The following is an 18,898-nucleotide window of genomic DNA, read 5'->3' as shown; positions in this document are numbered from 1 at the left end:
AGTAAATAATCTTAATATATTAAAATTTAAGTACAAAGTAAACAATTGTGACCTATGAAACATACAATTCATAAGTTTATCCTAAATATATACATAAACTTAAATTATTTTATGCATATTCAAACACATAAACTGTTTCCTTAAGTTTATCCTATGTTGGTAATAAATTATTAAACTAACCTAATATAAATAAATAATATTGTTCCAAGTTTGCAGTAAAATAGCCTTTTACGATTTGAATACAAAATAAATAATATTGAGTTTATTTTAAGTCTATGTAGGAAGCTTGCCCGATACGACAATAGGCTAATGACCTAGACTTACACAAAAGATAATGTTGGGTAGAATCAAAGTTTATGATCATTAAGTTTTTGAATAAACTAAAGTTTTAGTTCATGCTAGGTCGGTATTGATTGATTGATTGATCCGTTTGGAGCACCGAGGCTATAAGGAAGAGAGGACCTCGTATTATTAAAAGTGAGACGGCGATCCATTACTCATTTTCAAGGCAAACATTGTCATCGCGAATTAAACATGGGACCGCGCGCCCAGAAAACATAGAAAAAAAATTGCGTAAACCATTAGATTTTCAGTTAATAACTATAAATAAATATTTTTTTTTTAATGAAATTACATTTGTAAAGTTTTGTTTGTCATAATTTAACGTTTCTTTTAAGCTCTGTAGTTATAGATGAGGATTACGTACACAGTTTGAATCAAACCATATGTGTACCTTGCTCGTGTTATGAGTAACAGTCATGGAATGTATCACGAACTACATGACCCATGAGCCATAACCCGTTCCATCACTGGCGGGTAAAATAACCTCGTCAGCAGAGCCGGATTTAGGGGTGTGTGTGCAAAGGTGCACGTGCACCCCCCCCCCCTTCGTTGTAAATATACACTATCTAAAATGAGAAGTTAGCAGTGAAAATAGCAACACATTACGAAACTTTCTGCCATCATGTTTCCGTTTGGGGCTTAAAAGAAATCAGAGCTTTGCAAAAGCAAGTTGAAGGATTCACTTGAAGCAAAAGGATTCACCAAGCAAAACAATGTAACATTTTTAAAGTAGGAAAGAAAACAGAAGACAGGAGCAGAGAAGGACATTTTTGTCTTCCATTCCACTTGCGACCATTTTTAATCCCTTCCTCCCCGTTCTATGTATCAGCGTTGTCAAGGGTAAAGAATATTGACACATGTCATTTTGAATAGTTTCAGTATGATTGGTTATTTTGATAGTTATTGGTGCACCCCCCCCCTCAGACAATCCTGGATCCGACCCTGCTCGTCAGTGAGTTCCTATTTACCTTTCACGCAACCTGTCAGATCATATGGACTCTCGTCGGGGATCAAACTACGGTCTTCCATCATAAAGAAAATTCCTCCATAAATAAATATTATAAATTCAAATTTACAATATATTTGTAGTAAATAATTTTAGATTAGTCTTAATTGACAAATTGTAGAATAAGGAGTGTAATATTTAATTCGCGAATCTTTCCTAATACCCAAGTAAGCTTTATTGCAATTTCGATTTACAAATTATCATTTTTTAAAAATTTGAAACCTGTACTTTCAATAGCATTTCACGAAACAAAGGATCTTCCCACACGATTGAATTGGAGTGCAGCCTTCTATGTACCACCACAGCATTTCTGTAACTTTCGTTATTATATAAATGGGTTATAATAATATTACTTAAATATACAGTTAAGTATAATATTCTGATTCTTATAGTGGTTACCAAACTTCGTGATGCCGCAGCATGTAAACTACTGAATTCAAGTGTCACCCTAAAAGTTACCAAAATCTAAATAATAAAAAAGATAAATTATAAATAATAAGGTAGGCTGATATTAGCATAACTAGAAAATTTTGTATTTTATAGTAGTATCTATCAACTGTGTTATATTTTTGCTTTTCAATTTTGAGTTTAGAGATTTAGATAAGTGTATAGAGACCACAATTTCACAACCTGTGACCGTTCAACAGAAGAAATGAGGTTTTTCCACAATTATTTCAATATCCCCAGGCAAATATAGGTACGGTAGCTTTAAATCCTCGAATTATTGAAAATTTCCTTCAAAATATTTCTTTCCAACTTTTACTGTCAATGTTTGCAATGGAAAATTGACTTAGCAGCTACACATCTAAGTTTAGATTTTTACATATAAAATACAGATCATTAGAGATTTTAAAAAATAAACACATAGGATAATTAATAAATTATATTGATATTTTAGCAGTATAACTAAATAGTGAATTCCTTAGGTATAAGGTTACTCAGGAGTCGAGACGAGACAACAATTTTGTGCCAAGGGAAGAGAAGAGACGAGATGAGACATACACTTTGAATGACAAGATGATATCGCTTTCACGATACTTTTTCGAGACGAAACTTCATATTTACGGAATCTTTCCGAGACGGGATAGCTTCAACTCTGATTTGCTATGCAACCCTTTATTCTAATGAAGCAACGAGTTTTCGTAAAAAAACTAAATAGATTAAAATTTTCACCACAATAAATTTCGTAATCATTATGGTATAATATGATGGTTCCTTAAATATCTAAATGATCCAACATCATCTCTTGGTTGGCCGGTTTGGCCAGTTGAGAAACACTGGTGTTAATGATGATATTCCGTGGTACAAAACCCCGAATAAGACTTAGGCAAACTAGCGGGTGATTTTAAAATGAAGAATGTCTGATCAACACATGATGAATCCTTTGCTACTATAGTAACGTAAAATAAGTAAACATTTAAAATTTTATAGCTACAATCCAGTAGCATCATTTTAGGTTTTCCAAGAGGGAGGGGGGAAATATTGTTCACTAAGATAAGAGTTTCACGTCCTAGTTTATTAGTACACTTTATTTAAAAACAAACAAACATGTAGGCCTATTTTTCAAACTCAGGGAGGCAATTGCCTCTCTTGTCCCTCCCAAACGACGCCCTGTTACAAGGTAAAGGAAGAAAACTTCTTTTCAGTTCTTACCGAATGTGACTTTCTGAAGACCCATAACTGTTTATTAGTTAAGTTAGCAAATAAGCTAATAATGGGTTTCTAACCTGACACGAATATTCCTTTGTATCGAAGTGGCTAAGGCGTCTGACTTCTATGTGCGCCATTCTGGGTTCAGTTCCTGGTTAGGGTATTTGTATTGATTGCAAACTCGAGTAATGGTTCGAATTCCCACGTCCCGTCCCGTCTCATAAAGGCTTTAGTGGTGAAGAAGAGACATTAAATTCCGATCTATCAACCATTTAACCTAACCAGGAATATATTTCTAAATAATCTATATTTTATATAATTTTTTTTAAAGATTTGTGAATTTAGTTATGTATTCTGTATGGAGAATATCTGTAAGGGCTATAAATAGACTGTTGAAAAGCACCCTACAAAATGGCTTAGGTTCTTGTCTTTGCTGCGGAAGGACTGAGTTCAATCATGGTGGGAATAGCCTAGAGCTATATTCATTTGGATCACACGTTATATTGTATGTGCATGTCTTATATAGTCTCGATATTCAAAATGACATTGAGCTACAAAAACCAAACGAGACGTGTAGACTAGATCAGTGGTTCTCAACCTTTTTCCCACTGACAAGAACATTACGACACACTTGTTTGATATTTTATTATAAATAAAATAATAATAATAATAATAATAATAATAATAATAATAATAATAATAATATCTATTATAGTGGAACCAATTAGTTTTTATATTGACTCTAAATAGCACTGATCATTATTGCTACGACTGGAGGTGTTAACTGGTACAGTCTGTCTCGATTTTAACTAATTTATTATTAAATTCTTCATAATTTTTAAATTCTAAAATTTCGCGACACACTTTAGGGGACTGTGTGACACACCAATGTGCCGCGGCATATCGGTTGAGAACCACTGGACTAGAATCTCAGACTATTAGTATTTTATATCTATAAGCGTTTATAAATAACTTTCGTACATACTCTATACTTATTATATGAATATACATTATTTTCTGTAGCTAGTAAATGTTTTTGACCTAAGTTGTTCTACAAATTATTATTATTGGAAATTAAATGAGAAGACATCTTTAGTCTAACGTCCCACGATTATGTCTTTTAGAGTAGATAATTAATGAAGGTGGATTATTAATGAAAGCGAATGTTTGTGAAAGATTTGGTAGAATGGAAATGGCGGAGGAAACGGGAGAACTCCCTTGGCCATCCCTGACGTTGCTCATCACAAATTCACATGATTGGGATCGAAACAGGTACGGTACCTCTCCCACCAGAGATGAACGCTCTTTTATTATTATTATTATTATTATTATTATTATTATTATTATTATTATTATTATTATTATTATTCAACACCTAGGTTATGAAGAATTGAATCTATGTATGTACTATTAAAGAATAGGATAGAAACTGATTGCTTCTTCCAGTGGCGGATCTAGAAGATAAAAACTGGGGGTGGCTAGGCCCCCACGTCCCGGTCGAGATCCGCTAGGGATGCGGACGAGACGAGTCGAGACAGGATTTTCCTGACAAAATTCAAGTCGAGACACGGATTTTCCAATAGAAAAATATACATTTTTTGAGTCGAGACATTACTTTTACAGCACATTTTCGAGACGAGACAGCCACAAATCTTGTCTCGTGCGTATCCCTAAGATCCGCCACTGGCTTTTTGCGTTTTTCGGTTTCAGATGTTAAATTCCTGCAGGATTTTGATCCTATGAAGAAAGGCAATAAAAGCGAGCGCGTTAACAAGACTATTATTATTATTATTATTATTATTATTATTATTATTATTATTATTATTATTATTATTATTGTTAAATGAGAGTTGAAGTATTATTATAATGCGCTCAGAATACAAAGACCGGATCTGAACTCAGACTCTGCTGAAAATGAAGCAAACCCATTTCCAGAACATACATTAAATTATGGATCTTACATATTTCAAAAACATTGGCAGTAAATACATTAGTAGAATCAATGTAGAAAAGGAAAATTTTTTTAAAGTCAAATTTAAAAATGGATTTTCTAAGTTTTGTTATATCTATATTTACTTTTTTAAGTTATGGTCTATATAATTTTTAAAATAAAACGTTTGGTTTAGAAACTAAAGTTGCCCCTGCCACTTCATACAGTGGGATGGAAGATTCAAAACAGAATAAATCTGAATCAATACAATATATTTTAATATTTTATTTACTGAGTTGGAATGGTATAAGGGGTGGACGACACTGGAGCAAAGCAAAATTTTATTGGGACCAATTGCCCTCCCATATAGATCCCTGAGTGTCACACACTCATTATCAAGATATTATTTACGAAATTAAAAAAAAAACTATTATCCCTTATCAGTGGCGTATTTAGGAATTTGTTTCGGGGAGAGCTATGCACAATACGAGAATAAACACTTATATTTTTCCTTTTAGGTGCCGACAAATTTTATAGTAAAGTTGTGAATATAACAAATTTATTTCGGAGGGTGGGCTTGAGCCCGATAGCCACCCCCCTAAATACGCCACTGTTCTTTATAAAGACAGGATACCTTAGCTATGAGTAAAATGTTTACCTAAAAATATACCTTGCTTTCTTATTGCTATCAATTATAAATTAATTTATTATGTTGATAACAGCTAGCCTCATTAAGGTCACTATTCGTTATAGCGAAATTTTACTGTATATAAAAAACTCGAGAAGAAAAAAGGTACTTACACAAATGGTCCTAAAATCATTTTTCTTCCTTCCTGGAAAATGCTCTTGTTGTCCAAACGAAACCCTTCTTCCATATTCCCCGTATGATGATAATGAGAACAATGATGACAGTACCATGATTTATGAAGAGTGGTGAATTTTCAGGATATAAAAAAAAATCGCCCGATATGAGTTTGCTCCTTATGGAAACGTGGAAATGAAAAAAAAAAAAAATCTGAAAGAGAGCACGGAAGCTGGCTGAGAACCCAGTTCGCCATCGTTCCTGTTAGTAACTGGTCTCTCCGACACTAGATGGCATAAGTGCAGCACAGTCGAGAGGAGTACCGCCCGCAGGGCTGGTAAGCGATTGAGCGTTTTTGACACGCCGTAATTTGTAACTCAGCACCGCGTAGATTCACACGGAAGTAATTTTAGCGAAAGCATTACCATTTTTTGGTTAATTTCCTGCTTATTTCGGACAGCTTGCAAGATGATAATTAGTACATCTTACGTGACTTTTCTTTCTTATTCTTTTGAGTACAATATGCCAATGTATCTTTGTCTTGTTTGTGTGAAAATCCACCGAGATATTAGCCGGTGCTAAATTCTAGAGAGCGTCTACAATTTCTGACTCAAATGTCTGTGGGCTGGTGTAAGCGACACTCTTAAAGGAGCGGGAGCCAATCAGAGCTCACCATTAAACTCAATCACATCGGCTGCTTCTCTAATGACCCAATCAGAGGTTTGGTTTGGGCGCGTAATAACCCGACCCCCTATCCGGGGGGCAGAGTGGAGTTAGCTAATTCTCTGCCATTGGGAGTGTGAATTTTAAGTTATCTGGACGCTAAATGTTTGATCAGCGTTACTGAAGAGGGGCTAATACTCTACATTTGTTATGACGCTTGGCTAGGTGATTGCATTATGTAGTGAGTGAACCGACAGTGGTTTTTTTCATTCTGTGAGTCATAGGTTTTTGTGCCAAATATACCGGATTTATTTCCATGAAAGTAGTGTTGCTTGAACACGGAAGAGAAACAAAGCGCCACATTTCTTCAGTTGTGTTCTTTTTTTGAGCCCGTTCAATTATCTAATTGTTCAGTTTATTTTTTTGTTTTGTATATTTTTGGGGAGTGTGATTTGCATAATATATCACGTTGATGAAGGTGTTACTGTCGCCGACATGAATAGGTCTAAGAATCCCGATCTTATACCATCGACTATGTTCTGTTGGTGAAGCTGAGTTTTATTGGTGTGTTACTTGAAGAAACGTTTTTTGGAAACTTCAAAATTTCTGAGTTTACGTAGTGTTTTAGATGACAATGATGCCATTGGCACCGACGCCTATAGTTGCTGTGCCATCAAAGCCTAAAATTGGTTTTTCAATAGACTCAATAGTTGGAGGGGGGGCATCTGCAGCTTCTGCCACCACGGACTCTACTACAACTACTTCAAAATCTCCAGCATCAATTAGTGATGATCCTGGTAGTCCAGCGTCTTCAGACAAAGGAGGTGGGGGTCTCGGCACGAGTACGCCTAGTCCAGGACCACCGCCAATTCATACCCCGTGCAGACCATCACCTCCGACCCTTGTCCGTCCGTCAGTTCAAGTGTCTGTGGCAGCAGCATCAAGGGAGAATCTAGCATTTTCGGCGCCGTACCTTGATACTTTAGCTGGTACTGTAAAAGGACTATATTCGCCGGAGCCCGTCCACCCGTCGCTGGGGCTAGCGGCTGCTCACTTCCCGCCAGGACTAGCAGCGACCGCCGCGGGTCTCGCAGGCGTAGCTGCAGCACTCTCCCAGCCTGTTCCGGCGCCGCAACATGCTGCTCCACCACCAATGTTCCTCCCCGCCGGCATGGGTGGCCCTCTTCCTCACCAACTACCAAGGGACACTTATCCACTCTATCCATGGCTATTATCCCGGCATGGACGGATATTTCCACACAGATTTCCAGCAGGTATGTACCAAAGATGTATTTTTTTAAAAACCACTTATTATTTTCATGAATCTCAAGTAATAACCTGTCATTTTTCACCTCCAGAAGGAACACTTGGCATTGAACAATTTGTTACTAAAAGTAGTTGATTATAGTGTAATGTTTTAGACGTCAAAAATTACATGTGGCGTCTTGTTGCTAAATAGCAGAATGTTTTTTAAGATTAATTCCTTGAAGTCGCAATCTTCGGGTCTTTTTATATGCTGCCCAATTTGAACTTATCGCCATATTTTGGCGTGAACCAAGAAACTGCTCTTTTGTTATATAACATACAAGTTTTTATTTAATCTTCTTAAATTGTTGGTTCGGAGTACCCACTTAAAAGGGGGCGTTAATTCCCGCTTGAGTCGTTATCCAGGAATTAATTTTGGTTCAGTTAACCCAAATGCTATCATACAAACGAATTTTTTACAATGAAATTACCACTTTATTTACGCACTATATTTGTGTTGTATTTTAATCTAATTTGTTAGTATTATTATTATCTAGTTACATTTTCAATATATATTAGGGGAAGAAATTCCTGTACACGTACCGAAATCATTGTTTAACCTTAAGTAGCGTTCATGTAGACTAATTGACCGAGGTACAGCCCATATAACTTGACCCGTTCAATACGTATCTCGATATAGCTCACAACACTTTATAGTTTTTTAAAAAAATTGTCTACTATATTTCCCCCAGAAAGCTAATTTGAATTTAGATGCCTATATGACACCAATCCATAATGAATATAACATGTTAATTTTACCTTCGTCTTGAATACAAAGTCCCTTTGTCGTAGTTTTGTGCTTTGAAATTTTAGCTATTATATTTTAAACTGCCGAAAAGGCTGACGTATTTTTACATAACGTACTCTATTCGATACATTGAAAACAATACATTTATTAGATGCAGTTTTATTTGATAAAAAGTATTTTCTTTTTTAAAAAATATGTACGAGACTTACGAATATACGGGATCCATCGACCATAAAATTATTTCTCCAAAGTTTGGCTAGATTAGTTTACTATAGACCCTTTCAAGTTTTTTTTCTTTCTTTTTCATTGATTACACCACTCTTTGCCTCAATTAAGTTATTCTTGTTTTATAAATTATTCAAAAGGAAGTTTACCTAACGACTTGCTTTTGAAGTAGCAAATTATTTTCTCTTATCAGTATATTTAGTTACCTGTCAAGACAACTTGGCGACTTTTGTTCATTCGTCAGGTTTATATCTATTGAGATATAAAGGAAATTTAGTTAAGGGAGCGTTTTGTTGTTGTTGAAATGCTTGTTTCGTCGTTAGCAATGATTCGAGATTCTCTATTTTGTTTGGCTAATAAAATTTCTCTATTTTGTTTGGCTAATAAAGTTTCTCTATTTTGTTTGACTAATAAGTTTGTCTATTTTGTTTGGCTAATAAGTGTCTCTATTTTATCTGGCTAATAAAATATCCCTATTTTGTTTGGTTAATAAAGTGTCTATTTTATTTGGCTAATAAAATTTCTCTATTTTGTTTGGCTAACAGAGCAACAATCAACTTTTGTATATTTTGTTCATTCAGGATTAGAGAACACTTTCTTTACAAGAAATAAATATACAGTAGCAAACGATATTGCTTGTAGTTTGGAATTAGATAATTGAAAAGCAAAAATAAAGTGTCTGTAATATTGAATGTTCTCAGATTCATTGTATTCTGTAAATGAAATATTTTTATTTCAAGTAACTGTTTTATTGATTAAATTTTGACTCTGTTTACGTTGATAAAATACTATCAATCTTCGGATACAACGGAATTACTTTTGAATTTGCTAATAGCTCCGAATCACATTATTTTTGAATCTACTTGATTATCTAAGAAAAACACTCCAGAAGGTTTTCCGACCTGCTGCTTTTTCTAACTTATGAAAGATTTTAAAATATAGTCAACTTGTCCATTAGATATCATATGAAATATTCTTTTGAAAATGTTACTGCTAAGTTTATTTATATTTTAATTTCAGCGTATTTGTTTATTATACAAACACTGGAGAATACGTTTGATTATTTTAAGTAGATCAACGTAAAAGTTTTCTGATATCAAATGTGCTTACCATCTCTTTGAGTTGCTTCAGTTTTAAGCATTATTTCCTCACAGACATTTAGATATATTAACATGATTTACATGTGAGAAGAGACAGACTTTTTTAAAGAAATATATCTACGTGATATTTTACGTCATATTGACTTTCGGTATCCCATTGGAAATATAATACAACATTTCTGGAATATCGTTTTCAACTGTGCTCGTTACAGTATTCACATTTAACAAACACTAGTACTGGAAATATCAAGCAATAATTTTAATTCCTTTCTTTGTAATTGTCTAATACCTTACAAAAGTATACCGGTACTCTAGTATTTTCCCGTAAAGTTACAACGAACCTCTAACAATATAATTAATGGTATTCAATTCTACCAAGGTTGAAAGACACGTAATACGATTGATATTGAATTAATAATGTCATTAAAAATAATCATTAGTTCTTGTAAACAAATGACAATCAATTATTTTCATATTTTTCGTATTAAGGAAATATTTGGTTTAATTAATTGTAATAAATAACTTACAAACGACAACGCTTTTGCCACTTGTTCAATGTAATTTTACGTTAATATTTTACAATGTTGGATATAGTAAGAGAAGTTTCGAATGTATTCCCTATTTAAAAAATGTGCTGTTAATTCTTGAATGATGTTACCTCATTGTTGATAAGCTGTACACCAACAAACACGCTAAATCACTGGCTGTTTAATTATTAAAATTTGCTAAGAGCTATAAAGTTAATGGCTAAGAAATTTGTAATATTATTCGTCGGCGTTTTGTTGCAAATTAAAAAAAAAAAAAAAATGGATAACTATGTTGTATGTTGTTATCGTTGTTGAACATTGCTAAATATGAGGAAATTATTATAATCAGAGAGAGAGAAAATTTTCTATATATTATACACCACAAGTTATTTGAACGTTAATAAATATACGAAAAATGATTTCGTTAGTAATTATATCAATTACCGGATTAAAATACGATTTACAGTAGATATTTCTGCGAAATTTCCTTACTAAACGCGAATAATTACCAATTATTCACATATAGCAAGATTTCTGAGTAGATTTCATCAAAACACTGGCAACAATGGGGAGCCTTTAATCGTTTTAAATATGTACTACCATGCGCATCATCGAGGGATATTGTTGGTATTGAAACAACAACGAGAGATGTTTATCACTAAAAAAATCAATAGAAACAAGCGATTGTATAATTTTAATATCAGGCATGGTTATCTTCATTGTTTTACTTAACATTGTTGTAATTAAGAAGATGCAATAACAGGTTAGTCAGTAATTATTGTAATTTTTCGTATTCATAAAAGTAGTTTTTTTCATTTTCATAAGAAAAATAGTTGTTTCGTAATTGCAATTGTCACACCTTCTCGGCAATTTTTGAAGTACTATAAGTAACAATAAAAACCCTACACGAATAATATTTTTAGAAGTTGAATATTACTCTATTATATTTTCCCTTATGAGATTTAATTTGATTTTGAGTGTAACGTCCCTTTCATTCAGTGTAAGCTATTTGAGAGGGGGACCTATAAGTTAACGTAGGATCCGAACCACATGAGTTCCCACTGAGAATCGAACTTGGGTCTCATACATCAAAGGCGCGTAGGGTAATCGTTTAGCCGCGAAGAGCTCATATTTTCCATTAGAAGAATACAGTTAAAGCTCTTTTTTTGGCTAAGCGGTTAGCGTACGTGCCTTTAGCGTGGGAGACTCGGATTCAATTCCCGGCGGGAGCTCATGTGATTCGGAATCCACGTTAATCAGTAGGTCCCGTCTCATATAGTCTCGCTGCTGAAAGGGACGTTAAACACAAAATCAATTCAACTCAAGAATAAAGTTAGTAAGTCCACTAAATTTATATAGTCTTGCTGGCAAACTATTGTCAACACTTTCTTTGTTAACTTACAACAGAACGTAAACCCTACCAATACTATTATTATATTACAACGAGAAGGAAAAAAAAGAACTAACGATGAATTGTTGTTTATTTTAATACGAGTCGTTTTAGAGCTTCGACTTGTTTTACTAATGATATTACTACAGAATATTTGTTGTGAGTTTTGATATTTTTTCCTACAAATCTTGCAGAATAGAATAGTAGATTGCTAAATCTCTTAGTCTGAAATTTAGCATACGCGTATAGCAGATTTATTTTCGTATGGTCGATATACTTATAATTTTTATTTGAAGCATTGTTGAAGTACTAATATTTGATAGATGTACAGGATGAATGTGCAGTAAAGTGAGATTGTTAAGTCTTGAAACTAAGAAAGAATATGAATGGCTAGAATATCCAACAGTGGCGGATCTAGCCCCAGGCCGGGGGTGCTAGCCCCTTCGCCAATTTCCTGAGTGACAAAAATAATTTAAGCAATTACTTATATATTTTTGAAAATTTGTACTAAATTCATGATATACCTATCATAGTGTGGGTTCTAACTACCCCCCCCAGTTTTTACCATCTAAATCCGCCTCTGATATCTAACAAGTTAAAAAAATTTAAAAAAAAAACGAAAAAGAAAAAAATGGAAAGCTTAAGATCTTTGGGATTTTCAAACCGGTTCTTATTGTTTTCAGTTTTTTCCTCTTTAATTAAAGAGATTTGTTCATTATAAGGGTTAATGAGGTATCAGCGGCAATTAGGGATGCGCACGAGACGAGTCGAGACAGGATTTTCCTGCCAAAATTCGAGTCGAGACACGGCTCTTCCAATAGAAAAATATACATTTTTCGAGTCGAGACATCACTTTTACAGCACATTTTCGAGACGAGACAACCACAAATCTTGTCTCGTGCGCATCCCTAGCAGCAATGGTATTTGTCCCCAGTTTTCTTTTGATTAAATCTTTTATTCTATGTCAGTTAATGGTTAACATTAAAATATATATTAATCATAATCTTTATATATTTATGAAAATATAGGTACCGCTAGTTCTGAGTAGTTAACATTGTGAATTTAAATAAGGAAAAGTGCTTAGTAGAGAATACCTGTGTTTCTATTCTTTAACTGAATTTACTTTTAGAAATGAAACCTTGTTAGAATCAATTTTGCTTAATACATCAACATTTTTGAGTGCGAAAACATATCAACGTTTTTGTGTGCGAAATTTAGTTCTCTGGTGTATAGCGACGGATCTTTCGGTGTACGGGGTATCGGTTTCAATGCAATGTGCTCCGGGACCAGGATATTTGGTGTTGCTGTAACACCTTGAAGCATTAGGTGTTAAAGGCATAATGAACTCCAATGTATAGAGGGAAATGATAGCGACAGGAATCGAAGTACTGAACAGTAAAAATTTCGTGTGTCAAATCTCTTCGTGGGCTGTTACGTCAGGAAGTTTATATAGGGATAGTATTGCTATATTTGCTAAAACAAAATATTAAGTGAAAAATGTAAAGTTACACAAAAAATACTTTCTATGTAACATTAATAAAACTACCCATTCTGCAAGAGCATATTCAATTATTTTGGTTAATTTTCCTTTTAAAAAATTAAAAGGACAATGGAATTGGATTTCTTTGTTTTGAACATCAGCTTGTTTATATTTTCTTTCAAGTAATCAAATTAGAGATGCGCAGAAGGCGAGGATTTAAGGCTGTCTCGTCTCGCAAATGTGTCTCTGTCTCGTCTCGTCCACAGTCCTAACCTAAATCCAGCCAGTAAAATGTTACGCCTTTTCGTCAGAGAGGCAAAAACAAGATAATATAAGACAAGAGATTAAGCATAAATATACGGAGGTTTAAGTGAGATACGTAAAGAACCAAGACAAAATCAAGACAGAAAAATTAATCATCACATGCAAATATTTTAGAATAGGTGACGAATATCTTAGAAGGTTATGAATGATTTTTGTTTTGTTTCTACATTATAGTATTATATTTTTTGATAATTGTTATTAATAAAAGTCCTTATGTGCTGTATCTCAATAACGGCAAAGAATAGTGCGAAAAGTGTAGGATTATCTTAAGTGCGAAAAGTGTAGGATTATCTTAAATGCGAAAAGTGTAGGATTATCTTAAGTTCTGAGCATATTCGGAGCTTTCGAAAGATAGTGGATATGCTCTGCTAATTCTCTAAGTATTACTCTGATTGAGAAATACGTAGTGGCAATTCGCTGAGCATTACACTAATTGATAAATCTGTACCTTAGTTCACTAAGGGCGGGGCTCCATTTTGGCGCTTTTTACATTACATTTACATTATTTTTACATGATATTTACTAAGTACAGATGGCCTATCATTATATCTAGTTCTAACAGCGCTACGAGTGCTAGTTTCTGAATTTGCTGTAGTAGTTGCTGTTTTAAAATGGTGGGTGTCCATTATGAAGTTCAAACTTTGCTTTCGTTTTATGTTTCTTCTGAAAAATTCAATTTTGTCACAATCGCCCTTAGTGAACTAAGATACGTAAACATGTAGTGACAATTCCCTAAATATTACACTGATTGATAAATATGTAGTGACAATTCGCTAAATATTACAATGATCCATAAACATGTAGTGACAATTCCCTAAATATTACACTAATTGATAAGCTAAATATTACAATTTTCCATAAATATGTAGTGACAATTTGCTAAGTATTACACTGATTGGTAAATTGTGTATGTCGTTAACATTTAGGATAGAATTTAAAAAAGACAATCTAAAAAAAAAAAAAAAAAAAAAAAAAAAAAAAAAAAAAACTTAATCTATCGCACATTTTCCCCTCTTTCCTTGTGAAGTCAAAACTATTTCAGATGTGAAGGTAAATAGTCACGTATTTGAAAATTCCGTCACACACACACTTTATTTCACAGGACATTCGATTAAAAAGTGATTTTATTTATAATAAATTAATGTGAGTTACATGCAATAAAATGTATTGCATGCATGCATGCGCTAATGAAAATACTGGCATTTGTACTAATGAAATTAACATTTTTTTTAAAAAAAAAAATAAAGAAAAATCAGAAATATACTTTGTAAGTATCGTTATCGGACATAATTGTTAATACCAACAGTTAAGTGTCATTGATTTTTAGTGTGTTTGTGTAAGCAACACTGACGTTTGAATTCCTTTTTATCCCCTCCTATATTATTACTATTATTATTATTATTAGTATTATTATTATTATTATTATACGAATCCTTCACAATCGTGGCATTATGATTTATTTAAAAAATTGAGAATAGACTTATCTTTCTAAATTTGCGTAAAAAATTCATAAATCATATGTACGGTGTTACGTAAAAACGAACTACGCGTGAAGATTAGAAAAATTAGCCTAATTAGTCCCAGTTGGGTATTTCTCGAGAAAAGATATGAGCGAAAGACATCAGGACGTACTTATAGTGAAAGAGATCATTTCATTTTTCCTGATGACTACATTACTGTTGGATATTAAAATGTATACTCAGTTCTCTTATTTAAGTTCTGATTCTGAATAACGTTTTCTACATATTTACTACAATGCAATTTATATTAATAATCAAAAACTTGCAGCTTAGTACTTTCTGTATTAATATTAATAATCAAAAACTTGCAGCTCAGTACTTTCTGTATTAATATTAATAATGAAAACTTGCAGCGTAGTATTTTCCGTATTTTAATATTAACAAAAACTTGCAGCTTAGTACTTTCTGTATTGATAGTAATAGTCAAAAGCTTGCAGCTTAGTATTTTCTGTATTAATTTTAATAATCAAAAACTTGCAATTTAGTACTTTCTGTATTAATATCAATAATCAAAAACTTGCAGCTTAGTACTTTCTCTATTAATATTAATAATCAAAAACTTGCAGCTTAGTACTTTCTGTATTAATTTTAATAGTCAAAATCTTGCGGCTTAGTACTTTTTGTATTCATATTAACAATCAAAAACTTGGAGCTTAGTACTTTCTGTATTAATTTTAATCATCAAAAGCTTGCAGCTCAGTACTTTTTGTATTAAAAACATAGGGAATTAGCCAGAACCATTCGTAATGTTTAGAATGTTTTTCTATACATTAAGCTAACTTCCTTGTTTGCCCAACGACACAGTTAATGTTGTACAAGGGAATATACGAGACGAGACGAGAAATAAAATTTTCTCGTCTCGTCTGTTAAATTTTTGTAGAAGTATCGTCTCGTCTCAATTCTCAAAGAACTATTTCTTTTCTTGTCTTCTTTTGTAAATTTATGTACAAAATTTGTTTGATATTTTCTTAATTCCTTCTAAAAGTTATCAGGAAACTTTTGCATCAAGAGAGATCCACGAAGAATGCGATATGACATTTAAAACCATATTTATTAATGTAATATAATGATTTGTGTATCTTTAAACGATGTTAAAAGCTCTACATTGTGTTCGTACAATCATTGTCTCAGTATAATTTTTATATATGAATCATAGAATACTAAAACATTGTTTGGGATTTAAGACTTGGGTGAACTAATGTTGCTCACGGGACTTCAGATAATCTCGTCTTCTTGGGCAACACTACACAGTCAAATGGTACACCATTACCTAGAGTGATGAGTGGTCAGCGCTTAAACTCTTACCGCCATTTGTTCTGGTCTCCTATTCATGAGTTTGATACCTCGTACGATAAGAAACTCCTCAAGGTGTCAAAATAATGTGTTAATGTCAAAAATTTTGGCCCATATCGGAGATCGAATTGAGAATATCGCACATCAAATCGTTGAAGTGTATCAAGTGCTAAGATTTGGAGAACTGTTAATGCACCATGCAATACACTTTTCTGTTCAAAATGTATTAACTTTTTTTTGTCAACTTTCAGTCCAGTATTAAGTAATTTGAAATTTTTCTAAGTGAAGAACATAAAAAAATTAATAAAGTTTCTTTTTTTTTTAAAAAAAAAAAAAAATACAAAATTATTGTACGTATTTCCTTGCGTATACTATTATGGGAACAACTGAAAACAACGAAACATGTAAAAGTATGGCTTGATATACTTCAAATTATAAAAGAGTGTAGCAATACATTTTAATGATCACACGAAATCATTTTAGCGCACATTTTGTACCATTTTGGAGGCAAAAAATTTAATATTATGTAGATTATGTTTTTTTTTATTATTATTAATAGTATTTTTTTTTTTTTTAAAGATCAACATTTGTCATTTCAACAACTATAGATCTTTAAAGTTGCATTCTCCCTTTTCTTTCATTTTATTCTATCATTGTACAACGTCCTCTTATATCTGCGGGGGATCATTTTTAACTTTTAAAGTTTTTTTTTAATATTCAAAATACGCTGTAATCACATAATTGAAGCAGAATAGAATAGGGCTTAAGAATAATGATAATTTTAAAATTAAAAATTGAGAGAAATTAAATGTTGGGCCCTTGCTTTTTTTTTTTTTTTTTTTTTTTTTTTACAAAATCTTATCTAAGCGGTGTGACACTAAATTTACTTAGCCTTTATGTACTGATCATAGTGTAAAATATCGCAATTTTCGAACACATTAAATTAATTGTGGGACACAAAGTTCCGATAAAAATTAAATATATTGTAATGTATCTTTCGATTAGAAAATGATCTAATTTTGAACTACCCTTAGCCATTCAGTAATTACCTTATTTTAATACAACGATTCACCGACGAAAGTACTGTCAAAATATCAACATAAAAAAAATTTTAAAAAAAATCAAGCGTAACATGAGGAATACGGATCAATATTAAATTTCCAATGAATTGCTATTAAGAAAAAGAACTATTCTTTACCACACAACTATAGCTCATTGATATTAAAGGTAATTCACTAATTTTTGGAAAATTATTGATCTGATTTTAAAAAAAGAAAATGTAGTTGGCACAGTTAACAATATTATTATCCGAACAGCATACGTGTTTGGAGTCAATATGAAGTTTTTCTGGCACTTGGATTTATCATGTATAAGAGAGAGAGAGAGAGAGAGAAAGAGATTATCTACGAAACAAATATTGAGGCTGTCCCGTCTCCAAAAAATGCCATGGAAATGTCTCTTTTTGTATTTTGTCACGAAAATTCTGTCTCGTCTTGAGCTGCTCTTGGGAGAAAGAGAGAGAGATGCATTTGAGTGTAATTTTCGTCTCTTGATTTTTGATTCTAACAGTACGTAATTACTATATATTTCATCAGAAACATCTATATGGAAGAACCAGTAGCAGAAGATGGAAGGAGATTTCCCCAAGATATACATATATTTAATTTAGAAGTACCATCCCACTTTTCGCCTTTTGAATTTGAGGAAATAACATTCAAGACAAACAAGTAATAAAGATTTGTGACTACAAGATTCGAACACGAGATCTCTCCGTACAGAAGCTACGACAATAACAATTCACCCATTCCAGTCATTCAGGTTGTAAAATTTTTGTATTATTATTAGTAGTAATATAGTTGACCATAACTGTACAATATACAAAAATGCATATACGCTATGCTGAAATCGCGAAATTCCAGCACAACACATCCACAGGGGATATCCTGGGGCATTCAGTCTTGCAGTAGAAGCTTTAGTGAGTTGTGAAAATGGAAATATTCATTGCAATCCACTTGGATTTCAAAGGGATATGTCTATCACGGGACGATATTTAGATGTCCCAAAAATCATCCTGTGGTTATCTCGCGAAAAATCTCAAAAATGTCCTATAGCAAGCGCCGTTTCCGAGATGTAAGTGGACACCTGGATTTCCACGGGATGTTCACGGAACGTTCAGTGCCAAAAACTGTTATTCCTGTGGAGGTCCCGACATGTCTCAGGACCAATGGCGGCTGATAAGGGGAGTCATATCGATAAAAGAAAAAATCGTTACAAGTCAAGTTTTCTTTCTTTCTTTTTTTTTTTTTTAAGTTTCATACGACTTCAAAGAGCTAACAAAAATTAGAATGTGAGGTAAGCTTTCCTTAATTGGTAACATTAAAATTTTAATTTGAGCCGATGTGACTTCCGTCAATACTCGCTATTTATCCGGGACTAATGTCCCTTAAACGTCTATGGAACATTTCTGTGATATTTGAGTAATTATAGCCGAGTTTGAAATGAAGACCGATCTGTCGTATGAAAGAGATAATTCTTAATTGCAATATCTAGCGTTAACTTGAGCTATCTGTGTATAAAAGATTGGTAGGAATTC

The 18,898-nt window shown here is 32.9% G+C and overlaps 1 protein-coding gene and 1 long non-coding RNA gene across 3 annotated transcripts in view; one reads left to right on the top strand and one right to left on the bottom strand.

The window, feature by feature from the left end:
* Positions 1-6,370, bottom strand: part of LOC145666902 (uncharacterized) — a 104,201-nt gene extending 97,831 nt beyond the window's left edge. For both annotated transcript variants that reach the window (XR_014127837.1, XR_014127838.1), the window contains exon 1: positions 5,730-6,370. This is a non-coding gene — a long non-coding RNA (uncharacterized LOC145666902). The remainder of the gene's footprint in view (positions 1-5,729) is intronic.
* Positions 6,371-6,525: 155 nt separating this feature from the next.
* LOC145666901 (uncharacterized) overlaps positions 6,526-18,898 on the top strand; it is a 165,496-nt gene continuing 153,123 nt past the window's right edge. Inside the window, exon 1 of the mRNA XM_081734492.1 lies at positions 6,526-7,667. Coding sequence (XP_081590618.1) covers positions 7,022-7,667 — 646 coding nt within the window. The 5' untranslated portion in view covers positions 6,526-7,021. The remainder of the gene's footprint in view (positions 7,668-18,898) is intronic.

Source organism: Thermobia domestica, chromosome 12, assembly GCF_964235325.1.
Source record: "Thermobia domestica chromosome 12, izTheDome1.hap1.1, whole genome shotgun sequence".
In the NCBI taxonomy this organism is placed as follows: Eukaryota; Metazoa; Arthropoda; class Insecta; order Zygentoma; family Lepismatidae; genus Thermobia; species Thermobia domestica.
The sequence above is the reverse complement of the archived record's forward strand: the minus strand, read 5'-3'. Positions and strand labels throughout refer to the sequence as shown.